Source organism: Daphnia carinata, chromosome 9, assembly GCF_022539665.2.
Source record: "Daphnia carinata strain CSIRO-1 chromosome 9, CSIRO_AGI_Dcar_HiC_V3, whole genome shotgun sequence".
Taxonomy (NCBI): domain Eukaryota; kingdom Metazoa; phylum Arthropoda; class Branchiopoda; order Diplostraca; family Daphniidae; genus Daphnia; species Daphnia carinata.
Window position 1 is genome coordinate 7,602,185 of NC_081339.1, and position 19,862 is coordinate 7,622,046.

The 19,862-nt window shown below is 40.8% G+C and overlaps 7 protein-coding genes across 9 annotated transcripts; 2 read left to right on the plus strand and 5 right to left on the minus strand.

The window, feature by feature from the left end:
- Nucleotides 1-1,652: 1,652 nt before the first annotated feature.
- On the minus strand, nucleotides 1,653-4,981 carry LOC130700749 (uncharacterized). 3 transcript variants are annotated; one of them, XM_059497090.1, is made up of 3 exons: nucleotides 4,800-4,981; nucleotides 4,375-4,706; nucleotides 1,653-1,993 (listed from the first exon to the last, which is right to left on the minus strand). In XM_059497090.1, the coding sequence occupies exons 1-3, from the start codon at nucleotides 4,974-4,976 to the stop codon at nucleotides 1,711-1,713; spliced, it is 792 nt and encodes a 263-aa protein (XP_059353073.1). In that variant the 5' UTR covers nucleotides 4,977-4,981; the 3' UTR covers nucleotides 1,653-1,710. The 3 variants fall into 3 exon arrangements, with proteins under 3 accessions (XP_059353073.1, XP_057378715.1, XP_057378713.1); XM_057522732.2 differs by lacking the exons at nucleotides 4,375-4,706; nucleotides 4,800-4,981 and adding exons at nucleotides 2,063-2,394; nucleotides 2,479-2,673 and having other exon boundaries at nucleotides 1,658-1,993; XM_057522730.1 differs by lacking the exon at nucleotides 1,653-1,993 and adding an exon at nucleotides 3,874-4,306.
- Nucleotides 4,982-5,592: 611 nt separating this feature from the next.
- On the minus strand, nucleotides 5,593-7,029 carry LOC130700751 (uncharacterized). Its single transcript, XM_057522733.2, has 5 exons — nucleotides 6,874-7,029; nucleotides 6,639-6,797; nucleotides 6,407-6,517; nucleotides 6,122-6,345; nucleotides 5,593-6,056 (listed from the first exon to the last, which is right to left on the minus strand). Exons 2-5 carry the CDS (start codon nucleotides 6,795-6,797, stop codon nucleotides 5,768-5,770), a joined length of 783 nt encoding a protein of 260 aa, XP_057378716.1. The 5' UTR covers nucleotides 6,874-7,029; the 3' UTR covers nucleotides 5,593-5,767.
- A 594-nt stretch (nucleotides 7,030-7,623) lies between these two features.
- LOC130700748 (uncharacterized) lies at nucleotides 7,624-8,853 on the minus strand. The gene is made up of 4 exons (XM_057522729.1): nucleotides 8,764-8,853; nucleotides 8,527-8,691; nucleotides 8,121-8,443; nucleotides 7,624-8,058 (listed from the first exon to the last, which is right to left on the minus strand). The coding sequence occupies exons 1-4, from the start codon at nucleotides 8,836-8,838 to the stop codon at nucleotides 7,797-7,799; spliced, it is 825 nt and encodes a 274-aa protein (XP_057378712.1). The 5' UTR covers nucleotides 8,839-8,853; the 3' UTR covers nucleotides 7,624-7,796.
- A 495-nt stretch (nucleotides 8,854-9,348) lies between these two features.
- Nucleotides 9,349-10,565, minus strand: LOC130700753 (uncharacterized). Its single transcript, XM_057522735.2, has 5 exons — nucleotides 10,432-10,565; nucleotides 10,187-10,357; nucleotides 9,960-10,110; nucleotides 9,790-9,901; nucleotides 9,349-9,725 (listed from the first exon to the last, which is right to left on the minus strand). Exons 2-5 carry the CDS (start codon nucleotides 10,355-10,357, stop codon nucleotides 9,464-9,466), a joined length of 696 nt encoding a protein of 231 aa, XP_057378718.1. The 5' UTR covers nucleotides 10,432-10,565; the 3' UTR covers nucleotides 9,349-9,463.
- A 609-nt stretch (nucleotides 10,566-11,174) lies between these two features.
- LOC130700747 (uncharacterized) lies at nucleotides 11,175-12,165 on the minus strand. The gene is made up of 3 exons (XM_057522728.2): nucleotides 11,899-12,165; nucleotides 11,506-11,831; nucleotides 11,175-11,445 (listed from the first exon to the last, which is right to left on the minus strand). The coding sequence occupies exons 1-3, from the start codon at nucleotides 12,163-12,165 to the stop codon at nucleotides 11,175-11,177; spliced, it is 864 nt and encodes a 287-aa protein (XP_057378711.1).
- A 1,213-nt stretch (nucleotides 12,166-13,378) lies between these two features.
- Nucleotides 13,379-14,301, plus strand: LOC130700752 (uncharacterized). The gene is made up of 3 exons (XM_057522734.2): nucleotides 13,379-13,594; nucleotides 13,666-13,949; nucleotides 14,014-14,301. Exons 1-3 carry the CDS (start codon nucleotides 13,421-13,423, stop codon nucleotides 14,288-14,290), a joined length of 735 nt encoding a protein of 244 aa, XP_057378717.1. The 5' UTR covers nucleotides 13,379-13,420; the 3' UTR covers nucleotides 14,291-14,301.
- Nucleotides 14,302-14,638: 337 nt separating this feature from the next.
- LOC130700745 (uncharacterized) lies at nucleotides 14,639-15,863 on the plus strand. The gene is made up of 3 exons (XM_057522727.2): nucleotides 14,639-14,727; nucleotides 14,792-15,480; nucleotides 15,538-15,863. The coding sequence occupies exons 2-3, from the start codon at nucleotides 14,792-14,794 to the stop codon at nucleotides 15,779-15,781; spliced, it is 933 nt and encodes a 310-aa protein (XP_057378710.1). The 5' UTR covers nucleotides 14,639-14,727; the 3' UTR covers nucleotides 15,782-15,863.
- Nucleotides 15,864-19,862: the final 3,999 nt, after the last annotated feature.

Here is a 19,862-nt window from a genome sequence, read left to right on the forward strand (position 1 = left end):
GGTCGTAACAGGCATGTGAGGCCGATTTGGCTTCCGGTTCCACATCATCTGGCATTTCGATAATGCAGTGCTTGCTCAGCTGACTTTCTGGACGGACTGGTGCTACCGTTGAGGGGAAGTACAAGGGTAGTAATGGTCCTGTAGACTGAAGCTGGGAATCATAGTCAGGTGCCAGGGCTGTAGTGTCGATATGAGGATTTTCGAGACTAACGTCTTCCTCTAGATCGATGCCGATAACGTACGCTATCCATACAGCGAATTTTGTAAAGGACTTTTCCATTTTGAGATTTTTCTTACGTTTGGCTATCGCAGAAAAAACTTTGAATTTTTTCTCGTTTTCCATTTCCATTTGCATTTGCTTATCATGTATCGAACTAGAATCGCCGGCCGACTGTTTGAAATTTGGTATGATTTTATTTAATTTTCAAAATTTCAATCAAACATGATCAGGTTTAATTCTGCGTTTACGCAAACTTCTATAAATTTCGCATCTTGTTCAAAATACTAATTAGTTCAAAAATAATATTTAGTTTGCATAATATATGATATTCATCGTGAAATAATGATAACGATGACGACCAGTTGGATAGCACAATATAGTTTACGCGGAATCAATTTCATTCTTGTTGAACGCCGATCAGTTGGATAGCATAATATAGTTTGCGCGGAATCAATTTAATTCTTGTTGAACGCTCTCTGGCGGCATTTTAACGTCTTACGAGTTTCTATTGCGCATTATATAACAAAAGTTTTGCAGCGATTCGACCTGTTTTTTTTTTATGTTAGCTGATAAAAAAAATTTGATTTTCAATGTGATGGTGCACATTTCAGAAGCAACCTCAGCGTAGTATTTTAAACTGCGTCATCCCGTGCGCAACTGGAACATTTGGGCCTTTCAACATGACTTCTCATTACTCCGTGTTGTTTCGCTTAGCATTTCCTTCGTTGCGCATGAAATCAATGCTTAAGTTTTATTGGCATTCTAACATTAGACGATACTATGGAAGGCATTGACGATAAGTGTTTCTTTGATAGACAGCCTTGGTTGATGCTGATGGCTGGAAGCAAGCTATAGCCCTCCTCAAGAACTTGTTGTTGGCTATAAGCTATAATTTGCTAAACTACTAGGAGGTTGTACTACTAGCTAGGAGGAACTTGCGTTGGTAACTACTCTACAAGGTTATATAATAAATTATTCGCATTTTTGGTTTTCTTTGCTGCCATTGCCACTCCATTTCAGATATACGGAGGCTGCAGACAGAGTGAGCTACTGTATATTCAAAGTTTAGCTACGTCATTGGCTTTTTTTAATTCGTGCATTGAAATCTCGTTTGAAACGTTTGTGAAAAACTGTGATAGTCGTTCATAGAGAGTGTCAGTTTCCGTCTCAGTAATCATTATTGAATATTGGTGCGCAAGTTTCAGTTGGCCAGGGTGAGAATCGTGAACAGGAAATTTAAACAAGGTGTAATGGAAAGCGTGTTGTTGCTTCCACAGACATTTTTACTCACGCTTAGTGTGATTTCCTTTTGTGCCAACTTCTTAACAATATGATAAGTAAGATGTCCATAGATGCAGAAATGGTGTATTAATCAAGTAACTACAGCAGAATAGTCTAGGCTTTCGCCTTAATGAAAGGAAACCAGCCGAAATTATTAGCCTAAATGTGTTTCGTTGGTTATAAATAGAGTAACGTTATGATAGTCAAAATTAGCAAAGGGTGAATCCCGATGGCAAGCAAGACAGACCACTTGCTGAGGCGATATTCGTTACAGTCCTAGTGCTGGTCGAATAGGACACCGTATATGAAGTCAATGACGATGTGACGATGGCCCGATTTTGGCGGAAGTAGCCATCAACTGATGATTCGGTTTGTTTGGGAGCAACATCATTGACATGCAGATCGCTTTCAGTTTTAGAGGATGTAATTAAAAGGGCTGGATCAACGTCTCTTTTTTCTCTCGGCAAAGGCTCCAACTCACCATCCCATTCGCTGAAAACCATAACGAGGATTAATCAACGCATAACATAACAATTACAATAAGAAATTGAAAAAAATTACTCTTCATCGCCGAGTGGTTCGTCTTGATCGTCACTATCTCCAATCAGCACTTCAGAAATCATCAGCAAAGCATCTCGCTTTCTCCGGCAAGCTGTGGTCGAATTGAACATCGTCCTGGTAAAACAGGTGATCACTGTTCCGGCTGTGATGGTGGACGTAGTCGTTGTGTATGTCGTGCTCGTAGTGGAGACGGTCAGCGAACTCAAGATAACGCTAACCAAGTAATTTAGGCCGAACGTTCTGGCTTCCGCTCTCGACTTCAGCCTTTCGTAGAGATTGGATCCTTCAAGCGTCCGCTGTTCTATTCCATCCTCCGTTTGTCTTCCGTAGTTCTATTTTTTGCACGATTTCAAGACGTATGCTCACAGTGAAATGTTTGCATCACTAAAGCTATGAAGATTAAAAGAGTCTAGTACATTTGGATATGGTTGATGTCCGGCAGGATCGAGGGCAGCGACAATGGGCAAATCGTCCTGATTATTGAACATGGAATAATAAGGAATGCGTCTTCCTGGGTAAGACCAAAAGGCGTTCTGTTGCAAAGTCAGGGAGACAAAGCAAACAACAAGTACCAATGCAATTTTCATGTTGCTTCTTTGATTTTCTAGAGAAAGAAAAAGACAAGGCAAAACCAGATGCGTCAATATAATGAAGTAGTTTTCATCAGGTTAAATAGACTACGACGTTTACGTTCATCACGTAAATAGACTCGACAACTTACCAATGGATGTTGCTGAGTGAATACTGCTGCCACATCTGACATTCACCGTGATTCTTTACGTCTTTTATACAAACGCACCAGGAAGAACTGCTAGGCCTCTAGTGGTTCGAAATATTTATCTTTGGCACATCACATCAAGGAATGCAAAGGGTGGCTGTCCCAGCTCGTGAATTCCAATGCTTCGATAAGCAAAATTATTGTACTTTAAGGAATACTACACATTTTCCGTTTTCGTGAAACGAACCAAAACATGTATTGTATACAGGAGACAGTCATTATTCGTCAAGTATGCGCTGAATTCGGTAGCAGCGAAATTTTAATCTGTATTGTATTCGGGCACTCGTTGCGGTCATAAAATACATCGCTGAAATTGCTTTCCAGTAGGATACGTACACCATATGCTTTAGAAAAATCGCTGTGCAGCGTACGCGTCGAATGTTAGAAGGTAGCCATAGTTCAACAACATTTTTTTTTACTTTACACAGGGGAAAATATGAAAACGTAATTTGATACACACTTGATTATGGCGTCATGTTGAAAGCATTCTTTCATAAGACAATGGGCGATGTAAAAAGACGTTACGTTGATGAGGGTATTATATATTAAGTGCTTTATTCGATAGCTTCAGTAAGGTTATCATCATCAGTATAAGCAACGTGTTGTTCAGTATCACAGTAACAAATTAATCATGCCAATATAAGTTAAAGGGATAGAGCAACCAAATGATCGTGAGTAGCTCTCCGATAGGTATGGGCGCAAGCAGAGGATTTTCCAATAATCACAGCAAAGCAGAACATGGTAAAACTAATGTCATTAATTATATTTTACCTGACATGAGAAGCGAGTAGCTCCACGTTAACACACTTAAACTACAGGAAGGCGGACTACTGCGGTTAGCATTTTGTGTACATTAGCTGTTCTCCGCAAAAAGGCTATCATATACGGTAGCTATCATAATGATAACTTATATGATAGACTGGCATTGGTACAATTGTCCCATCTACGGCTACAAAACTCTTCCATCAAAGGAGACATGTTGTTTTTTCAAATTGCATTTTCTATGCCACAAAAATGATGAGTAAGATGCCCATAGATGCAGAAATGGTGTATTAATCAAGTAACTACTGCAGAATAGCCTACAACATGTTTTCATATGAATTAAACGAAACATTAGCCGAAACTCTTAGCCTAGAAGTGGTTTGTTGGTTATAAATAACGTGTCATTGTGATGGTATTGAAACTAGCAAAGAGTAAATCCTGATGGCAGGCAAGACAGACCACTGGCTGAGGCGATATTCGTTACAATCCTTGTGCTGGTCGAATAAAACACAGTATATGAAGTCAATGATGATGTAACAATGGCCCGATTTTGACGGAAATAGCCATTAACTGATGATTCAGTTTGCTTGGGGGCAACATCGTTGACATGCACATCGCTTTCAGTTTTAGAGGATACAATTAAACGGGATGGATCAACGTCTCTTTTTGCTCTCGGCAAAGGTGGCAACTCGTCATCCCATTCCCTACAAAATCGAAACACAATAATTAATCAAAGTAGGACGACACGTAAAATTAAAAATGGGAAAAGTACTGTTCGTCGCCGAACGGCTCGTCCTCATCGTCACTATCTCCAATCAGCACTTCGGAAATCATCAGCAAAGCATCTCGCTTTCTCCGGCAAGCTGTGGTCGAATTGAACATCGTCCTGGTAAAACACGTCAACACCGTTCCGGCTGTGATGGTGGACGTGGTCGTTGTGTATGTTGTGCTCGTGCTGGAGAGCGACAGCGAACTCAAGATGACGCTCACCAAGTTATTGAGGCCAAATGTTCTGCCTTCCGCTTTTGGTTCTAGCTGTTGGAAAAGATCAGACTCTTCAAGCGTGCGTTCCTGCAATCCACCTTGTGCACGGGCACCATAGTTCTATAAAAGTTTATGTTTAAAATGTTTTGGTTATCAATCCCTAAAGCAAAGACTCATAAATCTAATGTAGGATTTAAAATGCTACAGTCGTACGTTTGGATAAAGTGGGTGTCCGGCAGGATCGAGGGCAGCAAGAATGGGCAGATCGTCTTGGATGTTATGGTTGTACATGGAGTAATAAGGAATGCGTCTTCCTGGGTAAGACCAAAAGACATTCTGCTGCAAAGTCAGGGAGACGAAGCACACAACAAATACCAATGCAATTTTCATTTTTGCTTCTCTAATTCTCTAAAAGAAGGAATGAATGTTTTTAAAAACAACTGATATTTCAAATAAGCGCAGCTAAACTTACCAAAGGATGTTGCTGAATGAAATCGCTGCTACGTCTGACATTCACCATGAGTTTTCACGTCTTTTATACAAACGCAAACAGAAGGATGGCTGTTGAGCTTCTAATAGTACCTCAATCGCTATCTTAAATGTACCATCGTTGAATGCGAAGAGCTTGCCGTTGCAGTTCGTAAATTTACAAAATGTGATGATATAAAAAGCAATTCTATACAGAAAAAATACTTGGTATTTTCGCAGGTACGTTGGCCAAACGAATCGTAACGTCAGCTGTAAAGCAGATTGTCATAGTTCCCCTATACACTGAAGACGGGAGCGATGAATTTATCTCAAGTGTACACTCATTGCGATCAGACTACATTCCCCACATTCCTTTCAGGCTAAATATACAGATGATTCAAAAATATATCTAGAGGAAATACATCAAAATTTGCATTGGCCCCCAAAAAATGTTATGTTTAACGTCTGTTTTTCTTTTATTAAGACACAGATGATGTAAAGAAGATGTCGATTCAATGCAGACGTTATAAACAAAGTATAAATTTAATGGAAGTCATGTATTTCGATAATTTCTAACTGATTATTACACACTACCAGCGTAATCGGTTAATCATGTCGATATAAATTAAAGGGAGCAAACAAAATAATTACGAGGACAAAATCGTCTTGCTTTCTGGAAAACAAAAACGCATAGCAAACGTGGGTAGATCTTATTAGCAAACTGTAAATCCGGATGGAAGGCATAGCAGCGCATTGTCAGCTGCGATATTGGCAGTGCTTTTCACGGTAGCGCCAGCGAAAGAGATCACCGTAGTTACTGTGGTCACCGATATGGTCGTCGTCAGGCTCAAATTAAGCAAACCCCTATCTTCTTTGCTGGGATCTTCTTGTACGACCTCAGGTGACAGATTCATCAATTGCGAAGATTCAATTTCAGGTTCGGTGAAACTGGCATCCTTCACGTCAGCAACGGGCAGTGGCTCAATGGCAGACACTTCGAGGCTAATCAAAATTTTAAAAAATCATGTCCATTTTTTTAGTTTTGAATTTTTTAAAGAAAAACATACGCGATAGGTTGAGCGGGTTCAATGGATGCCTTAGCTGACTCAGCGTCGGCTAAAAGGTGTTCCAGATCGCGACGGCGACGGGCACAAGCTGACGTGGCGCGCACTTCAGTCACTACTGGAATCGCAAGTAAATTAGCAGCGGTCGCAATCGAAAATTTGGTTGAAGGGATGCATTTGACGGTCGTTGGAGTTGACACAACGGAGACAGAAGTTGAGGTAAAAGTCTGAAAGAAGAAATACATGGGGTTCATCATCGATGAAATAATTGTTGCTTCAACAACTTACGGTGGTCGTTGTGAACGGTTTGAAATTCAACACAGGTGAGGCTAATGGTAAGAATACCTTCTCGTGGTCTTGCTGAATTTCGGGTTCGTTCTTGGCTTGATTATCGATTTCCTTGGTGCATAAAAGCAAGAAATATAAACAAATTAGAAGAGCGAATCGAAGGGCAAAACAAATGCTATTTCTGCTATGTAGACGAATAAGAATTTAGGGATAAAAAATTTCAAGATCTTACCTTGACTTCAGGTAGAATTTCAACGTCAGCTGCTGGCTGTCCGTCAGCGTAGAACAAAGGCATCAAATGCGCCCTTGGAGCATATGGCATTGGCCATACGTATCGCTGTTGGTAGGACAGACCGACGAAGCAAGTCAGGAAGATCAACGTCAATTTCATCTGAATATTTTCATAAGGAAATATTAAATTTAAAAATCACAAATAATCAACACGAAAACTCCCCACAAAAAGTTACCTTGTGCAGTTGTTGAATGCTGGAGTGTTACTAAACTACCCCCTTCAACCCTCTTGCTCTTTTATAGGCCTCAAAAGATATTCGTTTTCCTTTAATGTGTTAATGTATTCTACAGCCTTTTCGTGTTCCTCGAGAAATTTCTTACGTGTCTTCAGCCTTTTGTTGATAGCATCAGACAAAGCAAGACGAAGAGATCCTTTCACCCTCTTTTTATTCAACCCCCAAACTGCTTTTTCTGTCCAATGGTTATAGACCTGCTCTTTACTCGGTGGGTTGGACGTCCTTCACCCAACGCTGGAAGTTCAAGTTCATTCACTTCTTACGTTATGGGCTCCTCTGGGTTACTTGATCGTTCGCTATTGACGATGGCTCTTAACAAAAGTTTCAGATATAGCAACAAACCACACGTGGCTGCATATATCAACTGGCTCTGTTTTGGGTCACACGTGAATCAATCTTTTGTCTCCGTATATAGAAAGTTTAATGGTTTTTATGATAGCATGAAAGTTTAATTAAAATGGCCATATCATTTTTTAAGAAAAATTATTGGTCTTTATACGAATGGCGAGTTCAGTTCAAGTATAATTTCATGGTCTTTATCACTGCAAGTTTGAAATTGCTATTGTACATTATTTTATGGCAATTCATTATGTATGTGTCCTATGCTCTTAAAGGCTTGTATCATATAGTTTTATATATTGAACGGCCTTTATCGTAGTGAATTGCTTTCAAACGTAGGAAGTAATGAAGTATAACTTAGGCTTGTGTATTAATCACCATCACGAATAAAAAAGGAAGGAAAAATGAAGTCGAAATGCATTTTGAGAAAAAGGCATAGAAAACTGGGAAAATTTCAGATGCTCGTAAGTAAAATGTTTTAAATAAAATCAAAGAACAATCCTGAGCTCAAATGAATATCAATTTCAACAAAGGGCGTATCCGGCTGGACGACAAAGCAGCCCTTCATCTGCGGCCAATGTTGCAGTCACTGTGAGAGTTTTAGGAACGAACGTGTAACTCGTAGTGAACACAGTAACCAATTTCGTGGCCGCGTTAGCATTGAGTCCTTGCCGCACTTCGGGATTTTCTACCAGTTCATCCGACTTGGATGACAACAGTTCCGCCTGGGTCGGTTGAATCTCTCTCATTTCTGATGGGGTATCAACCACGGCACTAGCCTCAATCCTGAATTTCCCATCAAAACATATTTAACCAACGTAATGCATAACTGTCGTAATATAACTCACGGTAGGGGTTCAGCGGGATGAATGTCGACATCCGAATCGCCTTTTATTAAAAATTCAGCAACATCCCGGCGACGGCGGGCGCAAACTGCAGTGGAACGCACCTCAGTGACGGCTGGAGTAGCAGTTGTAGTAGCCGGTACAGCTATTTTGAACTGCTCGGTAGGTAGACAATGGGTGTATGTTGCTGTGGTTACCGTCGATACAACAGTGCTAGTGATCGTAGATGTCCTCGTAATTAAATTAGAGATCGGTGTCAGTATGTTGTTGAACAAACGACCTAAAGGCGTCTCGTTGATGTTATTTCTAGGTAGAATTTCTTCAGCCTGTTGTTGTTACAGGATAAAATAATTAGCCAGGCATGCAAAATGGATGACAGTAATTAATAAGGTACAACACAAATGTATACCTTATTGTCGTCAATAAAATCGTAGCCGGCTGGAACACCGTTAGAATAAAAAAGAGGTACGTAACGAGCACGGGATTGGCGAGCGTAAGGCACTGGAGGCCTCACGTTATTTTCTTGATGCGATACGCTCACGAAGCAAAAGAGGAGAACAGACAAGAGTTTCATCTATTCGAAAACATGTAGACTATAATTTTTGAAATTTAATTTAATTAAAGTGAAAATGGGGAAAGAGCTTACCTTTGTTGTGCGCGTCTGAGGGATGAAGTTGAACTCTGTTTTCTTTGGGTGTCCGTATTTATACATAACGTTCATCCCTGCTCAAGTTCTATTCTCCACCCCTTTTAGCCCTTATTCTCCTCCTCCTTCCGCTCACCTATTAAAGGGAAGTTTAAAGGGGCTGTAATTTTCTAATTGGGGTAAAAAAATTACAGAAGAAAACAACAAAAATGAGCTTTCTTCAAAATCTAATTACAACACTATTTTTGTATTTCAAGTTTAACTACTTTCCGTTCTAGGGGGCTTTTGGTTTTATTTAACTCTCGAATGAACTTACCAAGTCAATGCCCTTGATTCTAGAAGCCGAGACCTTGATAAACGTCCTCAGCCGGACTCCGCTTTGTTAAGGCGAAACACGTGGGCCGTTACACAAACAAAGGCTTCAAAATAACAACAAAGGGATGGTGAAATTTAAACCGACTTCAGTTGGTCGGTGAATGAACTCGCTTGTCATCGATAACAACCCATATTTGGGAAACTGCTATCAAATCCTTATAAAAAATGTCTCTGGTGGTCGAACGCCTGTCCTTAAATTCCATCGAAACGTTATTTAAAACAAAAAAAAAGACAGTTGTATTTCATTAACGAAGGATGAGGTAGCAGTAAATAATAGGAAAGTAAGTAAAGTTAAATTAAAAATTGAATTTGCATGGGTTTTAAATTAAGAGCAAATGCTGAATCCGGATGGGAGGCAGAGCAAACCAGCGGAAATGCCCAACGATGTGGTGGACGTGATGGACGTTGCCACAAACACGAACGTCGTTGTTAATGAAGTAACCGACACTGTCGTTGTGAACGCGGCTCGTTGTTGGTGATCTGAAAATTCACTTGATTCCAATTCTCTCTGAGACGATGCGATGTCAGGAAGCGTTGCGGATGGCGCATCTGCTGGAACATCATCAGCCATAACGCTTGTTTCCAATCTAAACATGAAATTGATAATTAAAATGCGAAATTTCCACACAAAATTCATGTTTTGTTTCGTACGGTTTAGGTGCATCGGGTTTAATGGCCGTATCGTCATTGCCAATCAGCACTTTCTCCTCCGTCTCACGTCGACGTCGTGCGCAAGCGGTCGTGGCCGACAATTGTGAGGATGCTGATTTCAATGCTTAGCTATAATAAGATTCAAAAAATAGAGAATAATGATAAATTACGAATGCATTTGACGACAGCGGCAGTTGTGGCTGTTGACGTCACTGTTGATTTGATTGTTGTGGTCGTTGTAAACAGATAAATGCTGTTTGCGTTAACGAAGAAACGATTCTGTAAGGGTAGCAACGATCCTGGACTGCGCGGAATAACATCCTAATTTTTTTACAATCAAGTGATTAGATGTGTCGGATGTTAACCGTTTTTTAAACAGAAATTTTGAATCAAAAACCTGTTGGATTCCGTCGGATTTCTTGATGACATCGTAACCAGCTGGAAGGCCATCGCTGTAATACAAGGGCTTGTAAACGGCGTGATTGGGATCGATCGGGAATGGCCAAATGTAGCGCTCCTGTTTGCTAACGCAAACGAAAAAACCCAAGACGAGCAATGCCAACTTCATCTAATGTAGCCAAACGCGGTTAAAATTTAAATTAAATGACTTCAGTTTCAGAGCGTGAATTATAAGGGTCTTACCACGTTGTTGTCTAAGGTCGTGATATGTTCATCTGCGGAGTTTAAGGCCAGATTTTATAGTATTCGGTGGATTCGAGCCGAAAGAGCTAGTCAAATCTTATTGGCCCCTCTCCCTAATCATTTATCATTTTGGGGGTTAAAGGGAGGGGGTTGCTTTCTCTTTTCGGCTTGTTGCTACGTATAAAAATGAACGCAGTTTGAATTGATGTTAGAGGGAAACGATAAAGCCTTTAACAGAAACAAGGAAAAGAGAAAGTTCCCCCCTATTTTCTTACCCCCTCTGACTTCTTTTGTTGCTATCCGGCAGGTCACGTGGGCAGGGGATGTTTTTCTTTTTTTAAAGGTCAACATGTTCCTCAAGGTCTGTATACAAACAAAGCGCCTACCTTTAAAAAAAAGCTGGTCATACACGTGGATCTTCTTTTTCCTCACCCCCTCCAACTTTGTTTCCACTCGGTATATAACCCACTATTCGTTTCAAGGGTTGAAGAGGACACGACTGTCGTAAACTTCACCATTATCTTTTATTATGCTATCGGGAATGATGTTCACTTGTGTCATGATTTTTTTTAGAAGAACAAAGGAAATTTATACGCGACAATGCTGATTGAGAAATGTGTATCATGATTCATTAGGCCAATACAATTATGCTAAAACAGCTACAAGTAGTGGTTGTTAAAACTAGACCCGTTGTTCACATTTCTCTCTATTCTACGTATATAATAAATACAAAGGTTAGGACACTAACAAAGCTTGATACCCGAAGGTAAACACAACAAACTACTTCCTAGAGTAACAGTTTTCCTAGATTCGGTAACGCTGATTGTAGCCGTCGTCAACGTCGAAGTGGTGGTTAAAGTGAGTAGGGCATTCAAACCGATGAAACGAGCACCAGCAGCTCGGCTGTTATTCCCATCGTCTAACGAAGAAACAATAGTCACAGAATCTTGAGCTGCTTTGGCATTGTTCACATCACTGAGAGACTCAAGCTGAAGAACGGCCGATGGCTCCACCCTATACAAAAATAAGACAATGTAATTAAATTTGAAAGATGGAACATAACGAAATAGGTACCTTTCAACTGTAGATGGCGAGAGAGCTTCATGTTCTTTCAAAAGTTCCATCATGGCAGACACGTCACGTCTTCGGCGACAGGCTGTGGTAGAAGAGAACGACGCTGAGGGAATGCACGAGATGACCGATGTGGAGATAATCGTTGTAGTTGCGATGCTGTATTTTGTGCTGGTTGCAACACTTCCGAACAGCAAGTTAGATAAAAGGGCGTTGTCAAACAGCCGTCCTTCTTGAACACCACCTTTGGGACTGGCTATCCTGGCCTCGATGGATTCTTCTTCGTTGTTATGACGGACGAGAGGTTCATCATTTTCATCATCGCGACGCTGTAATTAGACAGTCGTTTATAAAAAAGAATAAGGGAAAACGTTACTGAATGTATTCAAGACTTACCGATTGCGGGAATGATTTGAATAAGACCACACCTGGATTCTGTTTAGCCATGAAGGGGAAATATTTCACATACTGTGGCTGAGAGTATTGAGTGGCATAATAAGGATAAGATCCAGGGTAAACATTGGCCCATTGTCTTAGATTATGAGTCGCAGGTGAGGCATAATGATATTGAAATGGCGTTTGCTGGTGGTATTGAGACCACAACCCATTTTGCTGGCGTGAAACAGCGATGAGACAACTCAATACAAATAAAGCGATCTTCATTCTAAACGCAATATAAAACGATGAAAATAAGATAGAGTTATTTTTGAATGTAGTGCAAAACTATAAGCAAGAGGGACTGTACCTGAATGTTGCGTCTAACGTTGTGATGACTCGTAGATCCTCTGACTTGCCTTTTATATTTGGCAAGATTTCAAAAGCCACAGACTGTACAACAGCAAAAAATGGTATTCGGACTATTGCCCGTCACGGAAACGCTTTTTAGAACGACATAGCTGAGATGGTCTTATGACATTCTCGATACGTTCAATTCAATGTGAAGTATTCCCCTTTTTTTTTTGCCATGGCAGTTGAACAGCCGTTATCACGAACTCTATGAAGAGTCTTCACTCGAGAAAAAAAAAGGTCGTGAACGCGGTGGAATTCGTTGATTCAAAAGGAAAAGGTCACATATCTGATCAATCAAAATGTCAAAAGTGTCTTACCCTTTAATTGACAATCGTTTTGAGAAATCGGATTTCTAGATCGAGAACCGTTATACACTCGAGCGTACCTCTATGCTGGCGGATTGAAACCCTAATGAAGGTAAAATGCCCACAACACATTGACATGTTTCACTGAGCGCAAAAAAATTTTTGATTTAACAGCGTCATGTTTTTTGCTTTGTTCGTGTTGGAAAAACAAGTGTCAAACTTATCGCACTGGTTTAATCTAACAAAAGATAACGAATCAAATTGTTGGAAACATTTTTCACAGACAGGTTTTTTTGGGAGAAACGTGAGCCTTTTAGAATTTTGCCGCGTTCATCAAAAGTCGAATCGAAAATTCTCTTGTCGATGCGTTTTGAAGGAAATCAAGAATAAATGCGATGGGAACGGACGATAGTTTGACGATGAGGAATTTCACGTCGCAAATGGTTATATGCGGAGCTATATAAGGAAATTGAATGCATTTTAACGAGAATTTTAGAAATTCTTTTTGCATTTAGTGCATTTTAGTCGTAGTTTACGTTGGACTATTAAAGATACAGATCAGACGGGATGGCATTGAAAAAAGACGTGATAGAAATTCCTATGAGTTGAAATAACCAATCAACTGTGAATTGTAACATTTTCTAAATTTCCCACCGGAAAATAATGTGAGAATTCTGATTCACTTGTGTTCTACAATGTTTTTGACACTAGCTATATATAAGCGACAGCAACAGCATCGTCAAACGTAGACATCGAAGTGCTCGATCAGTCGAGAGCCAGCGATCTTCTGTTTGTCTCTTCTTAGTAAATTAAACAAAAGTCAAATGAAATTGTCTCTTTATTTCCTGATGTGTTTCTTTTCGGTTGCTTGGCAACAAAATGTCCAATGGGCCTTGCCCACCTGGCGCTCACCGTATTACAACCAACTGCCTGTAAGGGCATATGGACCGATTTTTGCATCCCAAGCGAAACGTTTGCCTTACCCAAATTTAATAGCGGTAACTATACACAACGTTCGAACTTTGATCGATTTTACTTTGTTTTTTTTTAACTTTTGTTTGTTTAAAAGCATCACGACGAGCCGAACATTAGGACAAGAACTAATGCAAATCAGAGAGCGTTCGGCTTAAGTGGCATCAATTATTTGGCCAGTCTGATCCTCAGTTCGCTGTCTTTAACTGCAACCAGCACGACGTTTACTACCTCTACGTCAACCATTAACGGTGTAAGTGTAGTCACCTGTTTGACCAGTACAATGTTTTCAGCGACTACGGCTTGCCGACGCAAAAGAGCCGCTGTTTCCGATATGCTGATCGGTGATTACGACCACAACAAACCTTATGGCGAGGAAAAGTATTAAAGCAATGCAGTTGAAATGTCTTCTTGTTTATTTAAAATTCTCTTATTCATATGCTAGTGTGTTCGGTGTTTTACCTAGAGAAGGCAGAGACGTCAACCCAACTGACATCTTGGCATCATCTTGGAACGAGCAAGACCTTGATGTTTTCGGAACCGTTACGAAGCAAACAGAGAAATCCATCAACCGTTACGTCCGCAAACTTACATCGACGGTCACATCAACCTCGGTTTTAACTTCATATTCCGTGTCTGTGCAAACAAGTACCAGCACTGTTACCAACTTGGCTTCTAGCGCAGCTCTTAGCTGTCTGCCATCCGGGTTTACGCTTTGTTAAACTTAATTAAAGACAAGCCTTTCGTCAGTATTTTATATTTGACGAATTGTTGTCATTTAAAATGATTTATTTATCTCTGTTACGTTAGTTTATTCAATACACATATTACCTATATGTTAAATTGCTATTTCGGGTGGTTAGAGTTAACGTATCACATTTAGGTGAGATGTACCTTAGCGTGTGTAAGTAGGCTATACAGTTTTGACACTAGGTCTTTAAGGGAAACTAGACTCTGTTAAGAGGCTGATATGTACCGTATGCAAACATGACACCCTTCTTGAAAATGAGCAAACAAAAATGCCCTTGCTCCATGATGGCCACACGTGACGAAAAAGGCCAGCACGGTTGTAATTGAAGTGACCCTTGTATCGGGTCTATATAAACCAGGAAAAAGCCAACTCGTTTGACACATTTGAGGGAAACGCAACTATATAAAGGTAACAGCTTCACGCATTTGTACTAGACGTCTATCATTCATTTTTTTTTGTGCTTCGTTTTCAGATGAAATTGTCCCTGATTTTTATAGCGGGCTGCATTACTGCATCGCTCTCGTACGGACAGCCTCCGTTTCAATGGCAGGAGTTGCGTCCGGCATCCAGAAATCGCCAATTCATGACGCTGATCGATTTTAGGAACAACGATGCTGATAATGTTATTGCCGATAACGATAACTGGAGCAGCGCCGACGAGCCTTTATGGCGTCAAGAGGATGGCAGCGTCCCGCATTTGCGTCAGTATCACCACAACGAGAATGTCAATCAATTTTATTATCCAATGTCACCGTCATTCCTACCGACGCCTGTCAGAGATCACGGACGAATCAGCTCACGCCAGAAAACTCGTCCGTTCATTCGTCCATCGGCGCCATCAGACAGCACAGACATGATGGCTAATAATGCTCGTTTTTTCGCATCATTTCCCAACTTGTTTTTCCCTTCAATGTTCTACTCTTATTTGAGCAGTATTAGCACGTCTGCGTACTCCACGTCCACTTCGTATTTGATTTTAAATTCTACTTTAACGACGACGTTAATTACTTCGTGCATTCCACTCTCATCGTTCAGCACCGCCTCGTTGGCCAATGTGGCCTGTCGCAGGAAAAGACACCTGATGGACGAAGCTGTCGTGGCAGGTGATGATGAATTGGGCGTTACACAAGGTCCTAATTACCTATCGAACGAAGAGGAGCAGTAAGTTAGCTTTCGTCAAATGTATTTACAAGTTAATTTCTTATTGATTCTGCTCAGATGGATGGATTCATCGTTGGTCAACAGTTTAGGGAGAACAGTGGATCCGGAGATTCTGTCATCGAAGGAGGTTGAAGTAAGCGGTATTCAGTTACCGCATTATTTATTACGGCAGGGACGTTCAGCGCGTTATACAATTACTTCTACATTTACGAGTTACTCATTCTTCACGGTGAATTCAACTAAGACTGCTTTACTGGGTTCTTCCCTATTTTGCATGCCCGGTGGTTTCAAAACTTGCTAATATTTCTTATTTTAAAATCTACAGCAGTGTCTATCTGTTGGAACGGCTTCCAGAATAGCCAATAATACATTTTTAAACTATGTTTGTTATTCAGTTTGTCTTTAGTTAAGTGAAATGCAATTTTTCTTACATGCATTGCCCTAGTAAAGATTTAATACATGGCCAATGGCGCAACTATTCCCAGTATAGTAGTTGCGTACGTCACAATGGACATTGTGGCATTCCCTTGAGAACCCCAACGTCGGCCCGCATCACAATCAGTCACGCAACTCACGCTTGGGTTTATAGAACCCCTAGAATGGTGTCAGACCAGGTTGGTATGTCCGACTTGCATCCACTCACGTTCTCCTTGCATAACAGCCCATCGACAGATGACAGCCACATATTTCCATACGTTTTTCATCCGCATTCCTTACCAACCGTTAGCTGCACGCATTTCTTTTGAAGATTCCAAACGAAATGATAATCTTTTTCAAGTATAAAATGCATGAATTCAATGGCTTCTTTTCAGCTCTAAAATATTATTTCATCCATTAAAACACATCTGTTAAATTGCCTTTCAATAGTATACCTTTAACCTGAGGTTTCTTTCACACGTGTACAGTGATTGTCAATAAAAAGAAGCTGCTGTCTTTACACCTTGTGTATCGCCCTTTTTTCATGTCCAAGTAGCATCTCGAGTAAACAATGTACGGTGCACTGCCCTTTCGTTCAACCTGTTGAGGCGTTTTCCTCCGATGGCTTCTATTGACCAAAAGAAATAAATGTGAGGGTCAGAAATATTGTACAAACAGATTTAAACATGTTAACCTCTTAACCGCTTTCGACAGTATCATTTGGGAGATTTAATCTGTTGTTTTGCTGTGTATGTAGGTTGAGAAGCACGTCCGTTCGAGAAATCGACGCGTGAACAAAAACCGGATAGGGGAGTTGGTAGGGTGTTATTGAGGAATTGCAACTTTCCTGTATGCGGAAGACATTCCTGGCATATCAAAACCTGTTCTACAACACGAGCTAAGCAACAGGGTGAGTATATAAAGGCTGCGTATTCCATTGGATATTGGTTAGTTCGTCGCCAAGTTCAATCGTTCCAGGACGGAATTTGGCGTTGAATTGACACGAATTTATTCAAGACATACCCAGCAAAAGAATTGTTAAATTTTTATTTAAAAAAAAACTAGCCTGTCTACCTACCTACTGTACGTCCTACTGATGTTAGACACAGTAAGTAAAACAAAAGGTATTGAAGGGGGTCACATATCCCGATGATAAGCTGCCTGCATCCATGAGCCGTCTTTCAGGCCATGGGGAGAACTTACGAACAACCTACAAGCTACGATCACCCCTTCTCTACCTGTGCGTCGATCTCGAAGGTAGTGAACGGTACTACAGATCGAATTTTTTTTTCTTCTGCCATTTTTAGCCCCTTTTTTAAGTAGGCATGGCTCTTCTATTTTTCTGCCATTTTTAGCCCCTTTTTATAGTAGGCATGGCTCTTCTTTTTTCTTCTTTCTTGAATGATGTCCGAAGCGATGAGAATGTAGAATCTTGCGTAATCTGATGAGAAAAATCTTGCGAATCCGGTGTGATGAAGATGAAGAATCTTGCGTAATCCGATGAGATGAAGAATCTTGCGAATCCGGTGTGATGAAGATGAAGAATCTTGCGTAATCCGTTGTGATGAAGATGAAGAATCTCCGATGAGTAATCCGATGAGAAGAATAATCTTGCGATTCTTGATTGATGATGTGGGAGGGCGGGAGGGAGGAGAGGGTGGTGGGAGGGAAGTCGGAGGAAAGTTGGCGTTGTCGGGACTTGAACCCGGGGCCGACAGAATACAACAGATTACAAAGCGTGGGTGATAACCACGGTGCCAGGACCGCACATCCCAACCAAATTTTATATTGGGTGTCACTCAGGTAGGCAGCCTATGTGTACATAGTAGGTGCAACTGAAGTATGACGCTGTGGCATAGCTCGCGGCTACCATCCTTGATTTCACGGGTTCGAATCTTTGTTCTTGCGCTATTTAATTTTTTTTAAAGATATTTAATCAATATTTAATTTTGCAACGCACCCACTATCTCTGCCCGTCGGCTTACGTCGCCCACCCGTTATAAGCAATGCTCCGGACTTAAAAGTTGCTTATATCTCCGTTTCCATCCTACATTATAGCGTTCAAAAATCCCATCCCACCGACTCACGCCAGCCGGCGGCAATTTTTACGTAGCCTTCCCGCAAGCCAATCATAACAAATGAGTTTTCATTTTTTTTTTCACTTCCACTTGATGTAGTTGTTGGACCTCTTTTGAGTTCGTAATTTTTGTCCGTTTCTTTCGAATAAGTTGCACGGGTACTTGCTGTATACGGACTATGATATTTAAAAGAAAACCACAGGTGGTAGAGTGCGTTGGGTGCACTATCAGTTTTCTTAACACACAATACCGTACCGATGTATCGTTATTAAACGAATTAGCCCCCTGTTGTTATCCATTTTTGTTATTTGTGTGCTCCGTCTTTATAAGCAAAAGCAACCGGTTGATGCAGTACGACAATATTCCAAGGAAGTGGACACGCTAGGCTATTTTGATTCCCTCTCATCCGGATGAAAAATGGAACTCTTACCGTTACACTGCAAGAGGACCCCAACCGTAGATTCCAAATAGGGACGAGGCTTTTACAGCTATTATTACATATGAAAAAAAAAACGAAATTAGACATCTGTTACAAGTCTAGCCATACAGATGCTAATGGAATATGAGTTTATACTTAAACGTACTAAATCTAAAATAATAAGTTCAACTATAACGGTGAAGCCTGAGGTAGGAGACGTAATGGCATTTTTATTTCCGTCTTTTCAAAACGATTTGTATATATAGGAAAGGTTATACTGTTGACCAGGTGCATGATAGCTGATCAGAATTTGAACTGCTGGCGAGGGACTTGATAATCATCGTGTTATCCACCGTAGTGTACGCTTGATTTGCGACTGGCGGATTCGCGATTATGCTTGTTCCATTCAAATCTAGGACCTGTAGAGCATATAATAAACTTAAAGCAACAAATCAATCAAAAACAGATTAACACTATTGGTTGCAGTGATGGGTAGTTTGTCTGATTCATCGTAATACAACAGATATTACCGTGACGTAGGTACCAGTTGAAGCGGTGACTGACGTACACACAAGTCGAATTCTGCTACCTGGGGCTACTGTTATGGAGAGACATTGCTCCACCTGTGTCCCAGGATTTCTAATAGTTGCGTATGTTCCAGTTGCTGCCGTCGATGTCGTTGAGCAAGTCACTACCGGGGAACAGGAAAGTGTTTTGTTATTAATGCAATCAGTTGTGGTTAATTCTTGAAATGACGTCTTTCTTTTTTACTCGGCATCATTGTTGTTGTAGTCGTTGTGGTTGTTGTCGTAGTTGTAGTTGTAGTCGTTGTGGATGTTGTCGTTGTAGTTGGTGTCGTCGTTGTTGTTGGTGTCGTCGTTGTTGTTGGTGTTGTCGTCGTTGTGGGGGTCGTTGTTGTTGTAGGTGTGGTTGTCGTCGTTGAAGTTGTTGTTGATGTGGTCGAGGTCGTCGTTGCATCCTCCGTCGGCACGAATGATGAAAATGAAATGAGACCTAACTTGCCAAATGCTAGGCCGATTGAACCCAAAATAAAACTGGCTTTCCATATCTTCTTCTTCTTTTCATCGAAGGTAACTAATATAGCCGGTAGAAACTTGTGACAATTTTTATAAATAGCTGCGCTTAACGAAATCCAAACAAACCTTCGTTACAATCATCAGGGTTGCCATCAGAGTAATACGCATCGGGATCGTGCAGATAGTCGACGCCTTCCTCGTGAGTATGGCCTGTGTTAACAGCTTGTTGCTGCGAATATGTTCGGTCGTAACGGTAAGGTCTGACATTGGGTATTTCGTGTCTAATTTTTGGCTCTATCTGCGGCTTACCGACCCCGAGAAAAACAATTCGAGGGTTAATAGGCTGGTAATCAATGTCGTTTCTCTTACTGGGCATATCGTTCTTTGATCGTTCCAAGCTTCCTCTTCGTCGAGTCATCCTCCATTGCGAGG